This window comes from Sturnus vulgaris, chromosome 29, assembly GCF_052056855.1.
Source record: "Sturnus vulgaris isolate bStuVul1 chromosome 29, bStuVul1.hap1, whole genome shotgun sequence".
Classification (NCBI taxonomy): domain Eukaryota; kingdom Metazoa; phylum Chordata; class Aves; order Passeriformes; family Sturnidae; genus Sturnus; species Sturnus vulgaris.
The window spans coordinates 1,448,083-1,469,484 of NC_142271.1; the positions used below are offsets into that span (position 1 = coordinate 1,448,083).

A 21,402-nucleotide genomic window follows, 5' to 3' on the forward strand; every position below is an offset into this window, starting at 1 on the left:
CAGTTTGTGCATGGCCACCCCTGCTTGCAGAGCAGCCATGTCCTTGCATGGACAACCCAGTTCCCAGCTCCCTGCTGAGGCTGCCAGCTGCTTACCAGCACATCAGCTGCAGCAGGTGGCTTTGCCCTGTTCCTTGGTGCTGGGGAGCCAGCAGGTTCACAACTTTGAGCCCAGGCTTCATCTGAAAATGTGTCCCTTCCTCATGAAGCTCTGGGTGGGCTGGACAGAAATGTTGCCCCAGGAGAAGGAGCAGATGAATGATTGGAAGCTGCTGTGCCATGGACTGCAGCATCTGGTGTGCCCAAGGGACACTGCAGTGTCCCATGGCTGGGGACACAGCCTTCACATCAGCTGGACCCCTCAAAAGCCAAGCCTCCCTTCCAAGCACACACTTTCCTAGGGCTGTTTATTGTTTGTACCTAAGACCATTCCACCAGCTGAGACAAGCCAGCTCCCAGTGCTCTGCCCACAGCACATCTGAGAGCTCCACACACCAGTGCCCACAGGCACAGAGACCACGGTGCTCCATGCTCCTGTGGGGCCTCAGAGGCACCACAGAGCCCCACAGGGTGGAGTGAGGGGGACTGGAGAACCCTCCAAGCACCAGGAATCTCAGGAGATGCCCAAAAGAGGAGAGCATCCTGTCCAGCCCCTCACCATGTCTGCACTGAGAGGCTGCAGGGGTGCATGGCAGGACACTGTCCATCTGTCCAGGACACTGTCTGTCTGTCCAGGGGTCTGTGACCCCGTGTCACAGCTCACACCACGTTGGGGTCAGTGCCTGGGGAGGTCACTGCTCTCTGCAGGGCTTGCTCTGTGCCAGGAGTCCCATGGTGCCCTCAGCAGCCCCCAGCTCTGTGCAGGACCCTGCAGAGGGGAGGCAGAGGGTGCCAGGAAGGGCCAGGTGCTGTTAGGGCTGGTTCTGAGCAATGATGTCCTGGATGCAGGTGTACAGGAGCATGTACTGGTCCTGCAAGAGAGAAAGGGGGGTCAGAGCCAGGTTTCTGACAGAGACCTCCAGGTCACAGATTAACCTTGCAGTTTGCTTTAAAACATCATAATTAAGGAACAGTGTCTGATAGCAGAGCAGGGTTTGCTCTCCCAAGTAATCCATGATGGTCCTGTGTCACCACAGTCACCCAGAAAGGAATAAGCCATCCTGCTATACCCATGTTTGTTTCCCCTTCTTCATGCCCCTGTGATGGAGCTGAGAGGAACATCCCATCCAAGCTGGAGAGAAACAATTTCTGGGCTTCCTCCAAGTGCCCCAGCAGCCTTTGGATGTGCTGTGGTGTTTGCATCCAAAACAAGAGCAAAGAGCAACTCCAGTGATGCTGCAGCCATGGAGCTGCTTGGGCTCTGCCACTGACCTGGGGCCATGAGGGAAGAGCTCTGGACCAGGAGTTTCCCTTGGTGTAGTCCCAGTGCACCAGAGCCAGGTGCTGACAGCAGATCAGGGCAGATGCTTTCAGGCTCACAGAGGTACAGAAAAATCTGTGTGGGTTTAACTCATCTGCATTGCTTGTCTCTTTTCAATACCACCAAACTGATTCATCATGTCCAAATGTGGGCTCAGAGGTCACAGGTCCCCGTGTGTTTGATATGAGGTTCTGCCCAAATGCCAGGCTGCCCCAAAATGACACCAGGCTACAAAGCCAGGACTGAGGAAGGTAAATGGGGTTGTACTGAGGGCACAGAGCTTCAGGGCAAGGCCAGCCCTCCATGGTGGGGGTTGGAATCACATGGCAGTGGCCAGGGGGGATTAGGACTGGCAGAGGGGCCCCAGCAGCATTCCCAACAGCTCGTTAATGCTCTGGCTGAGCTGCAAGTCACGAGGAGCCTCCTCCCTGTGCTGGGGGGTCAGCCTCACCGAAGGGCTGGGAATGCCACGGATCACACAATGGCTGAGGCTCCAGGTCACCAGAGCGTGTTTTCAATGAGTCAGGTCTGATTGTGAAATCGGCAGTGACAGCCCAGGGCTGCCTTCAGCCCAGCCACACTCAGTGCTGGCCACATGCAAGAGCACATCCCCAGGGACACACACCACACTGGAGCTGCTGGTGCTTAATATCCATGGCAGTTATCCCTGAACATCCATCAAAGGTTCATCTGCCCCCCCAAAATCTGCTGCCTCCAGCACGACAGCAGCAGATGACCCCGCCAGACATCAAGGGGTGCTGGCAAGCCCCCAGAGGGTGGGAGGAGGCTGGAGGGCAGCCCTGCTGCTCTGAGGGAAAGCAGCTCCTCTGCATCCCCCCTTCAGCGGGCCAGCAGTGTTTGATGGGCACTTGCTGTGCCTTTATGGGCGAGTTGTGTCCCTGCAGGGAGCACAAAGCAGCTCTGCAGCGAGGGCAGCGCACGCCGTGCCCTCCTCTGGCTCCCACCACGCACATGGTTCACATTAATTAAGAATGTAATTAACTTCTTGAAGGAGGCTCTGCAGCTGGGAAGCCTTGGAGAGATCTTTCCCAGTTGTGCCGTGCCCTGTGGGGTGTTTCCAGGGCTGAGCATCAGCTCATTCAGCAGCTGCAGCAACTGAAGCATGTCCAGAGGCACTGGTGCCACGAGTGCCCATCAGGGCTGGCACAGCGAGGCTGGGCTGGCATGAACGGCCCCATCAGACAGTGCTACAGCCCACAGGGCACCTGCTCATGTGGCACTGTGTCCTGTTGTCCCCCTGACAGCGGCCCAGCTGTGACACCAGGCTCTGGGTCTAGGGGATGTAGCAGGAAAGGCACTGGCCAAGGGGATACCCAGCAGATTCTGGGTGCCCAGGCTGACAGCCATGCCCAGGAGGCAAGGGTGAGCAGGCAGATTGTGTAGGGTGACACCAGTGCTCCACCCTTCCTCGAGTACAATGGGAAGAGTGCCTTGATTTACTGTGAGCTCACATGAAATTGAAGTGATCTTAACTCAGAACCGAGGAGATGGAAAACTCTTGCCTGGGAAAGGTCAGTGCCCTCAGCCTTTGGTGGCTGGCAGAGCCACAGGGTGGGGAAGAAGCATGAAATAAATCCCTGCTGAGGCTGGACAGGCTCCCAGGTAGCACCCAGGAGTGGGCAGGGTGCTGCCAGCTCCAGGCAGGTCAGCACAAAGACTCTGCTCCACCCTCCCCACCGCTCCTCCTTCCCCCCTACCAGAGTTGGGGTCATGAGGCAGCAGCTCCTGGCCAGCTGGAGAGTCACACCAAAGATGTCCACGGTTCTCTCAGATTTCATCTGGTACAACAGGCAATCCAGGGAGATCAGTGTCCCCATCTGGCTCATGTCACCACTGCAAGGGACAAGGAGGGCTCAGTGATGCCAGGCCAGGCTGAGCTGAACCCCTTTGGAAGAGGGCAGCAGTCCAAGGAGCCATGTGGGCACTGTGAGCTCTCTGTGTGTGCCACTGAGGATATCAGGGCTGCTCCCAGTGTCCCTGCAGCTACCCAGGGATGGCCTGGGCACCTCAGCCTGGGAATGCTGCTCCACCCATGCTTCCCCCAGCCCAGCCCTGTTTGCCCTGTCTTCTCCCAGCCCCTGGCAGAGCACTGTGACCTCCCAGGCTCAGAACTTCCACTGGCTCCCACGGACAGATATCAACATGGCCCAGGGCATGCAGGGGAAGGATTTTTGGCACTGTGCAGCCTGGTGGCTCCCAGCATGGGAGGCTGCCCGTGGATGCAGGGGTAAGCAGGGGTACCTGCAGTGCAGCAGGAGAGGCCCCACTCTCCTCCAGTGGGGTGTGCACCGTCTGACAGCCAGCAGCAGCTCCACCAGGCTCTGCACATCAGGCTGCTTCTTGCTGCTCCAGAGTGTGTACAGGAACCTCTGTACCTGCCTCTCCTTTGCTTTCTTCTCCTGTGAGACACAAAGAGCTGACATGGATGTTGGGGAGGGATGGGCAAGTTTGGATGCAGAGGAGCCCCAGTTCTCCCATCCTGAGGCTCTCTGAGGCTTTCCTGACCTTCCTGCCAGCTTCTGTAAAGCTGTCCAGGCACCTCTGCTGGGCCCACCACCCACACTGCAGGTACCAGGACTCTGGCAACTTGCTCTCCTTCCCCACAGCACCCTGACTTGCTCCTGGAGAGGGAACTGACAACTGGGTGGGCCTTTTCAAAGGGGTCAGACAGACCTATCAGCAGGGGGTGGGGAAAGCCCCCAGGGCCTCTCCCACGAATCTCCTGTGTCCACTCAGTTCTGGATGTTGCAATCCAGACTCACTCCTGCATTTGTGGACTGCTAGCACTCTTTTCTTGCAGCCTGAAGTCCCACAGACCCTTCAGCCCTTACAGATCCCTACAGACCTACCCCCACCCCAGGAGGTGGGAGCCAGGACAGCCCCATGGACACACACGTGTTTCAGTTTGAGCTGGGTACATCTCCATCCCGAGACAAGCTTCTCTGTGTCACACTGGATGGTCAGAGTCTTCATGCAGAGACAGTCTCCTTCCAGGGGCCAGCACACCTCACCTGGGACCTGTGTGCAATTAGAAATTTGGCTTTCTGTTGATGGTCATTGTCTGTCATATCAGTCATGGTCGTCAGGGTGTGTGGTGGGGCTGGACCAGGAGCACTCCCAGCATCTCTCCATGTCAGTTCACCCCCACCTAACACCTGAGGGAGTTCCAGGAACACCAGCAGGTTCAGCAGCTCACCCAGGAACCCAGAGCTGCCTGTCACCTCTGCTCTGAGATGGAATATGCTCAGCCAGTGTCTGCACCTTGGCAGGGCAGAGCAGGATGCATGCATGCAGATGAAGGGCACCAGCTGAGTCCAGGCATGGGGGGCACACAGAACCTGTCTCCCATGACAAGCTGTGGGAACACCTGGACACAGGAAAGGCCCAGCTTTAGCTAAGCTGAATCTGCACCCAGGACTCAGGAGGCAGTGAAGAGTTTCAAGAGCTCTGCTAGTTCCAACTGCACTGAACAGATTCCCACTCTGCCATGGCACAGGTGGGCACAGGGCCTTACCTCCCCCTTCTCCTGCCATGGGAGAAGTGTCAGGATTGTGTGAACATCCTGTTCCCACACCAGGGTCCAGAAGTCCTCCATGGTCAGCTTGTCAGGGCCATGGACAGCCAGGTAGTCCCTGCTGGAGCTGCAGCCCTGGGTGGGGAATAAGAATGTTACTCTCCTGCTGGAGAGGGTGCTCTGTTGGCCCAGGTGGCTGCAGGAATGGTCAGGAAGAGAAGAGAGCTCAGCAGGTCAGGAGGCAAGGAGAGAAAAGAAAGGGAGGCAAGTGAGAGCAGCCCAAACTGGGCAGGCAAGGGAAGTGATGTCCTCAGTCCCTGCAGGACCACAGTGGCAGAGGAGCAGTGCAGGACCCAGGGCACAGGAGCACAGCCAGGAGGGGGGACCCAGGCACAGGGTGGGCACTGCTGCTGGGGGGAGACTCACCGGGACACGCCACACCTGCAGCAGCCCTGAGAAAGGGCCCTGCTCCAGCAGGGCAAACTTCACTCTGGAGCGATCATCTGCAAAGGAAGTGGGAGCTGGAGGGCTTCAAGGCAGTCTTGAGCTCCAACAGGCTTTACAGACTGACTGCCACACAAAGCCAATCCTTCCTTCAGCATTTCTTGGCAAAGGCACTCCCTTCTGCTCATCTCCAGCCTGTGGAAGTTGGCTCCCAAAGACAGGTCTCTGTCCCAGGATGCTGTAGTGCAGGTCACTGAGCCAATGGAGATCTGCCTCTCTCCAAAGATGGAGAGCCCATGGGGGCTCTGGGCCTCTGTTCCACTGTTTGACCATCTTCATGGAAATTCACTACTCCTTCTACTGAGTTCTATTACCCTCCCAAATCATCCCCCTTGTCTCTTGTCCCTCCATGGCACACCTCTGAGAAGACTCCATGTCTTCCCTGTGCTTTCCCACGGGCAGCTGAAAACAGCAATAAGATCTCCCCTTTGCTCCAGGCTGAGCAAACCCAGCTGTCCCAGTCCCAGACACCATGTGCTCCATCCCAAACACCTCAGTAACCTTCTGGGGGAGTCGCCAAAGTCTCAAAGTACTTCCTTATGCTGTGGACTACTGGCCCTGGCTCCATGCAGGAGGAAAAGGAACAGGAAGGAAGAGGGTGCAAGGTGTCTCAGAACTTACATGGCAGGATGCTGGAGGAGGGCCGTGTCTGCTGGCTGCCTGAAGATGGTGATGCAGAGCTGGCTTCTTCCTTGACAGCTTCCAGGAGGGCCTGCCAGGGTGAGAGAGAGTGAAGGAGGCAGTGAGCAGGAAGGGTCATGAGCAGGAGGAGCCTCCTGAGGACACCTGGCCTTGGCAGAGAGGGGTCATGGCTGCACATGCAGAAGCCTGAGCAGGAGTGCCACGAGAGCAGCTCTGGAGTGGGCTGCCAGGGCTGTGCCCTGCTGCCAGGAGAGGGCTGCTGCTGTGCAGGAAGGCACCTGGGAAGGAGTGGGTGGTGGACAGACCCTGAGCAGTGCAGAATGCACGAGGGAGCTGTGTGCCTGGGCATGCAACGCTGAGGACAGGGGGCACTGCCAGAACACCCAGGAAACTGGGCCATGGGACCCACTCAGGAGGCACTTACAGGGTGTCCTCCAGCCCCAGCAGGTTCAGTCACTCCCCAGGTCCCCTCAGCACACACAGCCATGGCAGCACTCCCTGTACCTGCCCAGGACAGCTCTCACCTCATACTCCCTCAGGAAGCCCATGTGGGACTTGGCTGCCTTCTGGGCATAGTGCTGGGCAAAGCTCTTCAGTGGGATGGGGCAGGACCTGGGGAGAGAGCCAGGGCACAAGGGTGAGGCTGAGCTCATTCAGCAGCACCCAGGCTGTGTCTGTAGCACGTGGAAAGGGCTGTGAGCAAACCTTCACTCCTCAAATGCCAGGGGTGTCCCAGGCACCCAGCCCAGCTCTGGCCTGTGACAACCTGCCCTCCCCTGGACAGAGGCAAGTCTCAGGGGTGACACAGCCCAGGGCTCATTCCCAAGAGGCAGCAAGGACAGGACATCCTGTTCTGCATGAGGGAGGAGACAATCTGGCCACAAAGACAAGTGCACGACCTCCAGATGTAGCCCCAAGACAATGGAAGAGGTGGTCAAAGCCAGGCCCATCCTCTTGGCCTCCATTAGGAGGGATGTCCCAAGGTCACCCAGCTGCCAGGAGCCTCTCCAGTTTGTACAGATCTCCAGGGCACGCCTGCGGGCTGGGAAGCCAGAGGCTGAGGGAAATGCCTTCCCCAGCACAGCTCTGCACATCTCTGGCATTGGGGCACCCAGGAGACTGCACTTTGTTCTGTGCTGGGCTCCCTGTGCTGCAGGGAACAACCTGCCTGGTGCTGACCCCACTCACAGCACCAGGTGGGATGGCTGGCTGGGCTTCCCTGGCCTTCTGTCCTGGAGCCAAGGCTTGCCAGCAGGGGTTGTGGATCGGGCTGGGCAGATGGCAAACCATAGCAAGGCCTTACCTCTCTGTCCCTGATAAATCCAGGAGAGGCTCCTCCAAGATCTTGTCCAGAATGCAGCTGTGCAGGAAAATGTACTGGGACTGGAAGGCAAAGGCAGACAGCAACACAGACTGTCAGGCTGCAGAGACAGCACGAGAGGGTGGCTATGGTCTCTCTCCTGGAGGGCAATCCTGACACCTTGTTCCAACCCCAAAGACTGGAGACAGGAGACAGACTGTGGAGCATCACAGACCAACAACACAGTGTGAGTTAAGAATTGCCTGCAAAGGGCCTGATCCTGTTCCTCAGTGCTCCAGGGTGTTTCTGAGCCTCCTGGAGGTCTCTGAGACTCTGCATGTTGCTGTTGTGGGTCTAGCAGGGCATGAAGCAGCTGAAACCCCCCCCCAGCAATTTCCACTCCAGCTGAGCTGCTGCTTTCAGCAGCAGGATGACAGTGACAGGCTGAGGACCAGCCTGGGGCTGCTGGGGCTGGCTGGCCAGCTCATCCAACTGCAACTGTGCACTTCAATGGAATGAAGTGAGGGGCCAGGGGAAAGAGGGAGCAGAGATCTCACCAGGGTCTGAATCATCAGGTAGCGGTTCATGCGCAAGGAGTAAACCACACCGAAGATGTCCACCACCTTCTCCTGCTTCATCTGCTGCAGCAGCCGGTCCAGGGCAATGAAGGTGCCAGTGCGGCCCACACCAGCACTGAGAGCACACAGGGAGGGTTAAAAGGGTTAAAGACACGACAAGGCCTGACACCACAGCCCACGGGCTCCCTCCTGCTACGGGACGTGCTCCCAAACGCTCCCTGGGCACCACCCGAGCACACCCAGGCATTTTTCTTTATCAGAACTGAGCATTTAACAAGTTGATTTATTTTATGCTATTTGCATCACTTTGGGCTTCATTGATCTCAGCCTCTATGACCAAGTAAGACTCTTGGAGAGCTGCTGGATGGAAGTTCTAATGATTGGTTTGATGTGGAGATCAATTGACCATCCTGGGAAATTGATTTTTGTACCAGGCTTTGTATTAGACAGGTAAGAGGAACAAATTGTTTAGAACACTTGATATTTGCATGTCTGAAGGAAGAGGATTAATATATTATTAATATTTAATCTAACAATATCATTTACTTGTGCTTGTAACAATAATGTCCTAAGGTTCCACATCCTTTCAGGGGTTTATGGAATGCTAAGCAGGGTATGGGGCTGAAGAGCCATTCAGGCTGCCCTGGCTTGGTGCTGACCATCTCCCCGTGGGGCTGGGGACAGGCTGCCAGCACACCTGTACCCCTCAACACGTGAGCAGGAGGCTCCACAGAGCAGCTGAGTCTCCTGGGCACTGCTTTCCCTCAGTCTGTGCAGAGTAGGACCCTCACCCCCCTGCTCTCTCCCACCATCCCCTGTGGGGAGAGCCTCACCTGCAGTGCACGAGGGTCGGCCCTGCATCCTTGGTGCTCTGGATGTGCTCCTGGACCAGCTCCCTGAAGGTCATGATGGAAGTGGTGGACTCGGGGATGCCGTGGTCGGGCCAGGCTGTGTAGTGCAGGTGGGACACGAAGCGCTCTGCCCGCTGACCCTCCTGCACGGGGGTGGGTGATGGGTGTGCAGCCCCCAGAGGCAGCTCACACCCCACAGCCCTGGCACCGCCTGGGCACTTGAGGACACCTGGCTCAGCTGCAGGGAACAGCCAGCATCAGGTCTGTGTGGGGAGACAGGTTGAAAGGACAGTACAGAAGGCAATCTCTCCCGATGAATTACAGTGGAAACATCCGTGCCTGCCCAGTGAGTTTGGGTGTTAGAAAAGAGTGGGTTAGCTGGCCACCAGTTGTAGTTTGAGTTGGAGCTTGAGACTGAGAGTCTGCTGCAATTGGGAATGGAGTTGGGGATGCAGTCGAGGATGGAGTCTGCTGCAGTTGGGATGGAATGTGCTGGCTGTGCTGTGAGCAGGAAGGGACATGATAAGGTAAGAAGATGCTGTGTGAGGGACAGCCAGGGTAAGGTGGCCAGGTAAGGGACAGGTTGGGGTTGAGTCAGTTATGCAGAGAGGAGACAAAGAGTCAGAGCTGTGTGGAGTTGCCTATGAGGGAAGGAGTCAGAGCTGTTGGAAAGAAGTACACTGAAAGAAGACATGAAAAGTTTCTAATAAAGGACTGATGGTGATGCCAGTCCAGTCTGTCTCGACATAATAACTGCAACAGGTCTCACTGCCTGGTGGCTTCTGCTCCTCCATCTTCCCCCACAGCCCCTGCCATGCCACGTGGAGCTGGGAGGGAGGACATCTGCCTTTGACTGCCAGGGAACATGCCCTGGAAAGTGCGGGCTGTCCCAGAGCAGGGACATGGAAACCAGAGAGCAAGGGTGGAGAGCAGTGTGACACATGCTGGACACCCCCGTGTCACCCATCTGAAGGGGCAGACTGCTTCTCAGGGCTTGGATCTTCTCTGAGCCCCACAAATGGCAGGGCAAGGTGCCACCAGCACTGAGGAGAAATGCCAGTGCCCACCCCAAGCCCCTGCCAGGTCCCCAAATCCCCTGGGATCTGAACTCACGTGCCACAGCTTGAATTCCCGGATGGTCCATTCCTCAGAGCTGCTCTGCATCAGCAGGTGGACCTGCACCTGCCCATAGGACACTGGGGCAGATTCTGATGGCCAGTAATGATCACAGAGGACCTAGAGCAGGACAGCGTCCCAGAGAGGGACCAGGTGATCTTCTGGCTCCCAGACAGCATCTAGAGAGCAGCAGCTGTGAGGGGAGCCAGGACAGGTCTTGGGGAGCAGGCAGGGGTGCTTTCCCTTCCCTTTGCACAGCTCTCCCTCACAGCCCCTCCATTTGGATCTCAGCCTCTTCCAGAAAAAAAAGACCTGTGTGGGTCTCATTATCCCTGGAGACTGGAGGAACAGTCCATGCGAGGTGCCTCACCCAGACATGGCAATTTCAGGTTCTGTGGAAATATCTGAAGGTGATGGGCCTGGTTCTAGCTAAGCTCCTGCCCCACACTAAGACTGAGCTGCACAGATCAGCCTCTCTTGCCCAAACTGTCAGGGAAGCTGTGGGGACTGTGCTCATCTTGGAGCCATATCAGAGTAGGGGTTTTGTGGAGGACACAGACCCAGCTCTGGGCTCAGCTCACACCACCAGGGCTGGGCTGGGCTGGGCTGGGCTGGCACCTACCCTCCCATTCTCCATGCACACTGTCAGCATGATGATATTGCAGACGTTCTGCTCCCACACCAGCCTCCAGAAGTCCTCGATGGTTTTCTTTAGGGGCCCCTGGGTGGCAATGAACTCTTGCTGGGATGTGTAGCCCTGAGCAAGAGGCAGACAAGAGCAAGATGAGTTAGCAGGTTGCCAAGGCAGGTGGGTCCTGCTCTTGGACCAGTGCCTGGTCTGGTTTTGTGACAGAAGGAGAAATTTCTGCTGCCCTTAGCCCCCATGGGCACAGTTCCCAGGCAGCTGATCTCAGAAGCAGCTGATTTCACAGGAAGCATGAGCTACCCAGCATATGCTTTCTACATATTTGGAATAAAGTGACCCACACCATTTCCCTCTGAGCAGTTCCTCATTCAGTCTAACCAGAGAAAAACAGATCTGGATCATCCCTGTGCTTCCACTTTACTGCTGAGGGCAGGGTGGGCATGCAAGGTCTCGGGGTGTTTCTTTGCCCTTGGACACACACATGCCCTGCAGATCCACACAACAGCAATGCAGGCAGTGTGCCCTGCTGTTACCTGGGAACACCTCCCACATGGAGGATGAAGGCACAGCTCCAGGGTTGTTCAAATGCAGCTGCACAGACCAGAAGGAAAAAGAGCAGGCAGAGAGGGCAGTAAGCTGGGAGGTGATAGAAGAGGATAGAGAGTCCATGAGAAGGAAGCAGAGAGACTTGCCAGTCTTCCCACACTCACAGCTCTGCATCACAGCATTTGCCACTCACAGGCTCCAGCAACATCTGCTGAAGGGCAACCACACATCTCCACCTTCCCCACAGCTTCTTGCTGCCCTGTGCCAGCTGTGCCCTCACCAGCATCTCGTGCCCACCAGCCCTCACAGGAGGGGACAGTGCCTCAGCCCGGGCAGAGTTTCTGTGACGTGCCCTGCCCTGTATCTCGGTGGGGAAGGCAAGTGGGCACTCACAGGCATGAAGTTGGCATTGATGTAGTCTGAGTGTGGATCCTCCCCCAGCTGGCTCAGCTTGACCCGAGAGTGATCATCTGAAAGAGACCACACACAGGTGAGCAGCCCTTCACCAGGACATGGCACCTGGGCAACCCAGGGGGAGAAGCCCCAGCAGCTCCAGCAGGGAGGCTCTGTGCTCTGCCAGGCACCTTCCCCAGGGAGAGGTGAGCACTGCCTGCCAGCTGGGCTAGCAGGGGACTGCAGAACAGAACTGGGGCCATGAGGCCCATCAGTGACACTCATGGACCCCCTCTGGTCTCCATTTGGGACCCATCCTGAGCTGGGCTCACCCAGCAGCCCACTGCAGGACTGGAGAGGATGGTGGCTCAGCCCTGGCTCAACCATTAAGCCTTGAGTCTCCAGCAGGAAAATGGAAACTGAGACCCATTTCAAGAGTCCTCCTGCTCCCAGGAAAGGAGCCAGGCACTGACCCTGGCAGCAATGGTGAGCCTGTCCTTAAACACTGCCCTGTGAGCTCCACCCTGGATGCTGGGGGAGAAGGGAGGAGGCAAGACTTACAGGGCAACACATGGGGATATCTGTTCTTGGAGACATTTGCTGGGAGCTCAGCCTCCACCTTTGACTGCTCCTTCCCAACCTCCTTCAGCTCCTGTAGGACAGGGGAAAAGATAAGCACAGACATTCCTCTGAGAGCTCCTGGTCAGCTCAGCCCCCTGCTCATGTCTGGAGGGTAAAGAGCATTACCCTCACACAGAGAACTGCTCCACTCCTCCCTCACGGTGCACTCTGAGCCATGGTGGCTTTTCCCACTGCCTTTTCCAACAGCACTGCTCATATTTAAAAGAAAAGCCCAAGGACAAACACTGGGGGGAAAAGCCTTGGAAATCTACTACAAAGCTCAGAGGATTTTCTGCTGAGCAAACAGAAATATCTTGTGCTGTATCTGCTTCTACCCGTCCTCACTCATGAAGCCAGAAAAAGTTGATTTGAGGAGGGTTTGAAATTGCTGATGGAAATTTGAAATGCTACAGCAGAACAGTCCAGAGGCTGCAGATGTTGTGGGATGCAGGGAAGGCATCCTGAGGTGAAGCTCAGAGCCTGACCCTGGAGTGCTCCTTGAGCTTCCCTCTGGCTGCAGGCTCTTTTCTAACACTCTCAGGGTGGCTCTCACTGCCACTCCTCTCATCTTCTCCTCCAGCCAGGGTTGGGACACTCTGCTCTGTGCTAGTTCACCTCACATATGTGTTTTCACTAGAACTTGAACAAAACAGGTTTTGAGCAAAGGAACTGCCCATCACTTGGTCCATCTAATCTTTGGCCTCCAAGGCTGCTTCACAGGGTGGCTGGATTGCTAGAGAAGGGTGACCACCCCTGGAGAGGAGCACACCCAACAGCAGGAGCCCCACGTGGAGAAACCAAATGTCATTTCTAGGAGGGGTCTCATCTCACCTCAAACTCCTGGAAAAAAGCGTGGTTAGCACTCGCTGTCTTCATCTCATAGTACTGCTTGAAGTTGTGCAGGGGAACGGGCCTGTGGACGTTTCTGCAGGAAATGAAGTCCAGAGGAAAACCTGCCTTAGTTACTGGGAGGCCTGGCCAGCCAGTCAGGTGCCACTGAGACAGCCCAGCCGGGAGACCTGCGGTACCTGGAGGCACACAGGGATGGTTTACAGCCCACCTCACTACCAGTTTAAATCTGGGAGGGATTTCAGGCTGGTGAGAATATTCTCCTGCTGCAGAAACTCACAGAGGAGGTGTAGACAATGCATTGACTTATAATGGAGCTGGGCAATAAATCCTGAACTTGGGAAAGACTGATTTATAAAGCAACTGGAGAGAGGAGACACTTGGATTTTTCCTGAGTCAAACCATGCAAAGGAAGTAGGTAAAGGAAAGTAGGAGCTGCAGTGGGGCCATAGAGAGGGCAAACTCCAGCACTCACCTCAAGCTGTAGGTCACCATTTCCTGGGGCAGGCTGCTCTTCTTGGTTCTAGAATCAAAGCACAGGAGCTGTTACTTTTGTCTGCAGTGCAGAGATCGATGCCATGAGGTATTGTGCACCACTGGCAGGCACACTGCCTTGCACACCTGTAGGGTTTTGTGATTTCACTGCACATGGGCAGCTCCTCTCTCCCCTGTGCCTTTGGCTCCTGAGCTTGCCAGGCACAATTCCACTAGCCCACATGCTTTGTCTTTTTTTACACCCTCTCCCTGCTCTCCTCCAGGCTTGGCACTGAAGGTTGGGTATATCAGCCTGCACTCAACAGGCTCATGCTCACCTCTTTGCTTTGAGCTGTTTCCAGTAAACCAAAGCAAAAACAGATGCAAATGTCAGAAGAAATCCCACAATGATTCCAGCGATTATTGGCATTGAGAGTGGAGCTGTGTCTGCACTGGATCCAGCAGCTGGAAATAGAAGGAAAGAGTATAAAGAGAACAATCAATAAAAAAGGTTTCTTATGGTGAGGGTGGTGAGGCCCTGCCACAGGTTGCCCAGAGAAGCTGTGGCTGTTTCTGGACCCCTGGGAGTGTCCAAGGGCTGGATGGGGCTCGGAGCAACCTGGGATAGTGAAAGGTGTTGTGCCCACGGCAGAGAGTGGAACTATATGAGCTTTAAGGTCCCTTCCAACCCAAACCATTTTATAATTCTATGACATATGGGTACATTTCTTATATTTATTATATTTACTACAGCCTATGAGCTCCCTCTGGCTGTTGATTACCTCTAACCTACACAGCCAGGTAGGGAAGATGCTATTCTCCAGCTTACCTGAGAACATGGTGAATGTCACAGCAGGGGCTACTGGGTCATATTTGGTGAAGGCAGCAATGCTGAACCTAAAGGCAAAGCAGAGTCCTGTGTCAGGGACAGCCTGAACTGAGCACAGCACCCAGAACCCAGCACTCAGCAGGCAGGACCCAGGGGAACAGGACCACTGCCTGGAAAAAGCTGGTTTTCTGTTATGGGCTTAGGGTATGTGTGGAAATGGTCTTTGCTCCCTTTTCTGCCTCTCTAGTTTGTTCCACTTAGGAAAGCATGAGAAATTGTTCAGAAAACACAAATGGAAAGCAGCTCTCCTCCAGAGGGTTATCTGCAGAGAAAGGTAGTGTCTGGTCTCTTATAGGACACAAAAAACTAAAACCACATAGCTCATGTCAGCTGGTTAATAGAGTTGCCAGGAAAGAGCTGAGGCCTGTTTGACACGAGAACATTTCATCTGGAAGGGCTGAGCCTGACCCAGACCCTCCCTTGCACACACACACACACACACACACAGGGGGCTGGTGCATCCCCTTCCCTGGGGAGATCTGCCCCTCATCCCCCTCCTGGCAGCAGGCACACCAATGCCCACAGCTCTGCAGAGCTCACTTCCTTCTGAGCAGGTGACTTGGAAGGGCCCCTTCTTGTGCCCTAAATGCAAGCCAAAGCTTTTAAAGGTAGCACTGGATTTTAGCAGCCAAGAGTTTGTTGACCGTGTGTGGGTCCCTTCTGGCAGCAGGCAGGGCACAGACCTCCTTTGAAAAGTGAGCCTGCAGATGCCATGGCATGAAAGATGAGTGCTTGTGGATAAATAACTCACTGAAAGACAGGAAACAAGAACAGAAATTCTGAGTGGGAATGAGCTGTCAGCTTTTCACCACCCTAATAATCATTAACTCAGCAGCACAGGCTCCTGTCGATATTTAGGTTGCATATTTAGGCTGAGTGTTCCATGTACTGAGGATTCTTAGGCTAGATATTTAAGATATTTAGGTCAGATATTTAGGATTTTTAGGTCAAGTACCGTTTGTACTGAGAACATTTAGGTTGTTTAGGGCAGCCAAACTGAAAGAAAGCTGTGGTGTAAAGGTACCTTCTAGTCCTGAGTAACTGGCCAGCTCAGTACATGGTATTGACTCATGTTACTGAATCATGGCAGGTGCACTAATGACAGGGCTGATGTCCCTGAATTAGCTGCTCCCCTGTGGGGAAAACTCCAAGTGGGTGGGCCAGGTACAGAGCCTTGGCTCATCAGTGCTTGGGTGTGGAGGCTGTCCTGGGGTGGTTTTGCTGCTTTTGAAGCCCCCTCGAGGCTGACAGACCTTGGTCTGAGGCCACTGCCCTGCTGTTCTCTCCCCACCCCACTGACCATTCTATCCCTCCAGAGCTGAGGGGTGAACCAGCAAGTCCTGCCCTGCCACACCTGAGGTGTGAGCAATTCAGAACAGACAGATTTGATGGGTGATGTCTCCAAGCTTCTGAAACCTTCTGGGATCCCCATGCCAACCTGGGATGGACATGAGATGGACAGGGGTGGGAGTGCACTGTCAGCCATTCTCCTGCCAGGCAGGATAACACAGCACACCAGAACTGCTCTCTGCTCTTGATGACCTCACTCTGGCTGGAATTTCCAAGGCAATGGCACTCTGGAAACTCCCTTTTCTTTTTTTTTTCTCCTGGAAAAAACAGCCATATCCCACCCTCTGGGTATTATCACAAATCTGGGCCAGTGCTGCCCTAAGCAGCAGCTTAAGAGTCCCTGTTTGGCACAGGTGTGAAAATAAAACAACTCAGTAAGAATCTGCACAGAGGGAGGGAGGGAGGGAGGGAGGGAGGAAGGAAGGAAGGAAGGAAGGAAGGAAGGAAGGAAGGAAGGAAGGAAGGAAGGAAGGAAGGAAGGAAGGAAGGAAGGAAGGAAGGAAGGAAGTGTCTGTCCAACCCCAACACCCACTCACCACAAAACTTATGGGCAGATTTAATTCTCCCTTTATTCCCAGTGGAAAGGGAAGCTCTCTTACACACTCTCCCATGGACTTTCATTCTCTTTTCCTAATGTTCTCAATGGCTTTATCACCATCAACCATCCTTGCTGCAAGTTTCTTTAAAGTGGAATGGGATAACCTTCCAGACTCTGGGGGATCAGAGAAATGCCTGTGGATGAAACTGTGAGCTGCTAAATTAACAGGACTAAATTAACACCATTCTTTGCTAACAGTGGAAAACCAGTTTTTCCATCAGCAGTTTTTAAGGTACCCTACAAGAAAATATGTACCTCCATGTCCCTGGACTCTACTTACTGTCAAATAAGACTCTGAACTTATGACTATTGGGATCCATGTGTGTGTCTCATGGGGAGCTTGGACCTCAGCCTGAGTGTTTGCTACCACTCGAACTGTGTCCAAATCAGTTTCATTTTTGCACCGTCTGCACACTGAGGTTCTGAGTCACACATGGAGGTCCTACAAATAACAGCATCTGTTTTAGTTCCTGGCCTGGGGCTGGACATCTGCTCAGCTCCTGAGACAACACACAGCCCTTGGCAGCCTCAGCTTTCCCCCTCCCTGCCCACTATGCTGCCTAATATTCCCTGCATGCCAGTCCCTGCCTTCCTCAAATGCTGCTTGGTGGAGAACCCTTGGTGTCCACTGCTGGGGATTTGGGGATGTGAGGATGAGGTGACATCCAGGGAGCTGGTAGCATTCTTGCAGGGCCACTGTCCTATGTTACAGTGTAAAGATGTGCCCAAAGGTATGTATTCTATCACCATCTTCATGAACTGTTGAAACCAGGAGGGGCAGTGTTTTCCTTGCCTCCTTCCCCCGGACTATCTCCTGTTAATGGGCCCACCATGACTCATAGGTAACTCCCTCGGAGCCATTTCTGTGTCATGGGCAATCAAGAACTCACTCCCTGTCTCATAGAATGACATCAGCCATTGTGAGATGCTCCACCCAGGGGGGAGGAACCAAGCATCCTCACCTGGATATGATCTGGGCTTTGGGACAGAACAAGCAGCTCTTACCCACTGGTTTCCAGAGCACAGGAGCTACCAGACCTTCCTACAGGATCACTACTTCAACAAGATCACTTCATCTGGACCGCTACCACCACCCTAACTAGCAGAGTGTCAGGTTGTATTCTGACTCTGTCAGTGCTTTTCTTTTGTACTACTGCATGTATTTTTATCTTTTTTCCCATTAAATTGTACTTCTGACTTGGAGTCTCTCACTGGTTTTGCTTTCAAACCAGTACAGCCACATACAGTCCTTTTTCTGCTCCAGCCCCTTCCCCTCAGGAGGGATACCAGCATCTCTCACCTGTACTGTTCATTGGCTTTCAGCTTCCCATTGCAGGTTGCCCTGGACTGGCCACACTCCTCTGTTCCCACTGGCACCCGCCAGGTTTCGGGGGAGCTCCTCTGATGGAAGGGGTTGGGTATGAGCACTGCCAGGTAGGAGTCCTCTGTCCCATAGTAGTGGTCGTACCATGTGCTAGACATGATCTCCTGGGTGGGCCTCAGCACTGCAGGGGAATGTGCAAGGTGACAGTGATAGTCCCAAAGTGACATCCAGGGGCCCTGCTGCCCTCTGGGGAGCCTGGGCACAAAGGGCACCACAGCCTGGGACATGCAGGGACACTTACATGACTCATTGGTGGTGGCAATGACACCATAGTACTGGATCTGGCCGTTCTCCTCACTGAACAGCTCGGGTGAAATGACCACCGTGGAACTGGCCTCCACTGGGAACACGTCTGCACGCAGGGGAGGGGGCAGGGCTGCAAGAGGAACCAGCAAGCACAGCCTCACAGCGTGTCCCTGCTCCTAAAGCCCCCTTTGCTCAGCCTGCCACTGCTCCCAGCAGCACCAACCCACAGCAGGCAGTGCAGCCACGTGGGGCTCACAGGCACCTCAGAGTCCCCAGCTCCAACCAGCACCACTGGGTGTTTTGTCTGGGGTCTGTGGCAGGGCTGTGGTGTTGGGAAGGATGAATTAGGGAAACCTTATAAATACAAGTGCTTAGCAAAATACTTTGAGAATATGGAAAATAGAAGCGAAATAGAAATGACAGCAATTTTCGACTGTGTAGCTGAAAGCAACTGAATGCCTGAAGGCCCCTTTGTTTAGATAAAGTTAGATGCGCAAATACCAAGAAGCAAACAGACATCCTCCCTAGGCATGGCAGGAAGGGTCCCAGATAAAATGTAGAGATAAGAAAAGCAGTAAAACTTGGTAATATAGTGATTCCTAGAGGTTGCATGCAAATGTTAGAGAATTTGTATCTTGTATTAGATTGCTTAGTGGAAATTAGAATATTCAACATAGAAGAAGATTTAATGTATTGTAAATGGGAAAATCTCTCTCTTATGCTCTTACTCTCTTTGTTCTTACTTTCTTAAGCTCTCTTCTTTTACTCTCACTCTATCCCTTTTTCCACCCTGCTCTGAGCTGTGGCTGCAGTTCCTGGCAGGGCCTTATATAAACCCACACCCTACGAAATAAACTGCAAACTTTAAGACCAGAATAAAGAAAGCGCCTGAGTTTGTCCCGACCGTCCCAAGGCAGAGATTCCTACACTGTGGGATAGGAGGGGACTCACGCTCCACTGCTGTGCTGCAGAGCACAGTCACAGCCTGGCTCCTCAGTGTGTTCATGCCCACAGTGCTCACGACGATTTGGTAGGAAGAGTTTGGCTCCAGCCCCTCCAGACTGGCCTCGCTTGAAGGGATGCTCATGGTATGCCTGAAGGTGGAGGGTCCTTCAGAAAGCCTCTCTGTCAGCACCTCATAAGCCTCCACATCTCCAGGAGAGCTCGTCCAGTTCAGGTACAGGCTCCTTGACTCTGGTAGGCACTGCACATCCTTCACTGGATTTGGCTCTGCAAAGGAGATAAGGCAGATCAGAGAAACCCCAACTTCTCACTGCATCAGAGAAATCCCAACCTCTGCCCTGTCAGCCCCTGCTCCTGAGGCCAGTGAGATGAGCAGAGCCAGGTACTTGCCAGCTGGGAGTCTGCTGTGCCATGGGCCACAGGACAATGTGAATGGGCAGGGCCTGAGCTCAGGTCTTACAGAAGACATCGAGGAGTGGAGATCGGCAAAGCCTGCTCTGCTTCCCAGGTAGCCAGGAGATCTCTGGTGGGGCTAGCTTAGGGAGCCAATGGCTACCAGAGGGTCACCTTGCTGGGTTTTCCTATCTCCCACAAGACTTCCCATGCCTCTGTTGACACTCAAGGGTCGATCCAGAGTTGAGGCCACCCAGGTGTTTGTCCCCACTCCAGCCTGCCCTGCTCCCTCCTCATGACAGTGTGTACCCACCCATGGGCACTGCCAAGGGCTTGGTGCTGCTCCAGTAGGGCCCAGCCACGCAGCTCAAGGACACAGAGTAGTTCCTGCCTGGGATCAGCCCCTGGAGGAGGTGCTGGACTTGTCCCCTGCCCAGGGAGTGCCTCCAGGGCAGTGAGCTGTTCCGGGGGTCCCGCAGCCACAGCTGGCAGTCGTCCTGCTGTCCAGAGACACTGGCCCAGGAGATGAGCATCGTGTTGTTCCCTTCAGCCACCGCCGAGAGATTCTGGGGAACTGAGGGGGCTACAACAAAAACCACACCGGGAAGAGTTACTGGTATGCATGTGCTGTCTTCTTTTCTAGAGACACAAGGAGGAGATGGGTGACACAAGGAGATTGCACATGTTCAGTGATAACATTCCTGCAGCTGCTGTTTGCCAGAAATGACCTTTAAATGGCAGCTGAAGGACATACAGAGTGAGGAGTGTGAGGAGATGGATTCTTCTTCCTGCTAATTAGGAAGTTTCATTAGAGACCTGCCCGAAGGGCTCTGCACATGATTCCCTGCACCCTGCCAGGGGATGGCTGAGCGTGGGAGCAGGGACCGTTGGATTCCCCAGGCAAAGTGCAGGGACTGTGGGGACAAGCACATGAAAAGGCTTATTGTGCTTATCTGCATTTCCACATTCCATAAAAAGAAAAAAAAAAAAAAAACAAACATCCTCCCCTTATACTCCATGCCAGCAATTCTCTGAGTGCCTGGAAAAAAGGCAGTAGGAATGGTGGGATGTCCCCCAGGCTGTGGGTGTCATCTACCAGGGCAGCACTACTGCCATGGGATCCCCAGCTCTTGTTCAGTCACCCCTGGAGGAGCCAGACTTCAACCAGTGGGGCCATGGGCCAGAGGCTGCCTCCTGAACAGCATTTGTGGCTGCCAGGCCCTCCCACAGGCAGCAGGACTGCCCTGCCCGACTCTCCCATCCACCAGGGCTTGCCCAGCCCATGATCCTATTGCTACAATGGTACATCCCATCCCATCCCTGGAAATACTCAAGGTCAGGTTAGACAGGGCTCTGAGCAACCTGATCTAGATGAAGATGTCCCTGCCACTAGCAAGGGGGTTGCACCAGATGGCCTTTAAAAGGTCCCTTCCAACCCAAACCATTCTCTGACCCTACAGCTCCCACACAGAGGTGCTGGCTGAGTCTCTGCCCCTTCCCACTGCAGGTGCTGAGCCCACCCAGATGGGAAGGCTGAGCCTCGTTCAAGGTGCAGAATTTCCAGCTCTGACACTTACTTGTCCAGTCACTGATGTTCCCTGCAGAGGCTGCATAGGGCCCTGCCATGGCCACCACTTCCAGCAGGTATTTTTGTCCTGGAGCCAGGCCAGAAAAGGTAAATTTGCTGGTGCCTTTCCCAACAGAGACATTGGCTGCCACAATGCCTGACCCCGAGTGATACAGGAGGAGCCTGTAACTGTCTTGTCCTTGGGGTTCAGCTCTCCAGGATGCACTCAGTCTGTTGGGGTACCCCTGGTTCGTCATGTACACGTTACGGGGTGCCAAGGGGTCTGCCAAGACAAGACAGGAGACACGTCAGCCAAGGGCCCAAGGACTGCCTGGGTCTCTTGGTGCCATCAGAAGGGATGCACCACACTTAGCCTCGACTGTGTGGCTCCACCCACCAGCCCAGAGGCAGCTCAAAGCTTCTGCGAACTTCTGTGTGCTTGTCCAAGCAGGGACAGCCCTGTCCCAGATGAAGTGAGACACCTGGGGAGGGGTGAGGAGGGAACACAAAGCCAGCTTGAGGACAGGGAAAGGTGAAC

General features: G+C 54.5%; 1 protein-coding gene across 2 annotated transcripts in view; it reads right to left on the reverse strand.

The window, feature by feature from the left end:
* Positions 1-389: 389 nt before the first annotated feature.
* The window catches only part of LOC106850941 (receptor-type tyrosine-protein phosphatase V-like), a 36,588-nt gene continuing 15,575 nt past the window's right edge, over positions 390-21,402 (reverse strand). Inside the window, exons 16-39 of one of the 2 annotated variants that reach the window (XM_088180282.1) lie at positions 20,875-21,147; positions 19,611-19,880; positions 18,893-19,171; positions 17,937-18,071; positions 17,612-17,816; positions 14,304-14,371; positions 13,813-13,939; positions 13,476-13,523; positions 12,983-13,076; positions 12,092-12,182; positions 11,531-11,607; positions 10,568-10,702; positions 9,943-10,065; positions 8,812-8,972; positions 7,958-8,093; positions 7,404-7,483; positions 6,625-6,712; positions 6,080-6,170; positions 5,381-5,457; positions 4,955-5,089; positions 4,336-4,458; positions 3,682-3,839; positions 3,138-3,273; positions 390-970 (exon numbers count right to left, since the gene is read on the reverse strand). In XM_088180282.1, coding sequence (XP_088036408.1) covers positions 911-970; positions 3,138-3,273; positions 3,682-3,839; positions 4,336-4,458; positions 4,955-5,089; positions 5,381-5,457; positions 6,080-6,170; positions 6,625-6,712; positions 7,404-7,483; positions 7,958-8,093; positions 8,812-8,972; positions 9,943-10,065; positions 10,568-10,702; positions 11,531-11,607; positions 12,092-12,182; positions 12,983-13,076; positions 13,476-13,523; positions 13,813-13,939; positions 14,304-14,371; positions 17,612-17,816; positions 17,937-18,071; positions 18,893-19,171; positions 19,611-19,880; positions 20,875-21,147 — 3,170 coding nt within the window. In that variant the 3' untranslated portion in view covers positions 390-910. Of the gene's footprint in view, positions 971-3,137; positions 3,274-3,681; positions 3,840-4,289; positions 4,459-4,954; positions 5,090-5,380; positions 5,458-6,079; positions 6,171-6,624; positions 6,713-7,403; positions 7,484-7,957; positions 8,094-8,811; positions 8,973-9,942; positions 10,066-10,567; positions 10,703-11,530; positions 11,608-12,091; positions 12,183-12,982; positions 13,077-13,475; positions 13,524-13,812; positions 13,940-14,303; positions 14,372-17,611; positions 17,817-17,936; positions 18,072-18,892; positions 19,172-19,610; positions 19,881-20,874; positions 21,148-21,402 lie in introns of those variants that run through there. The other variant, XR_015808732.1, reaches the window with a different exon arrangement.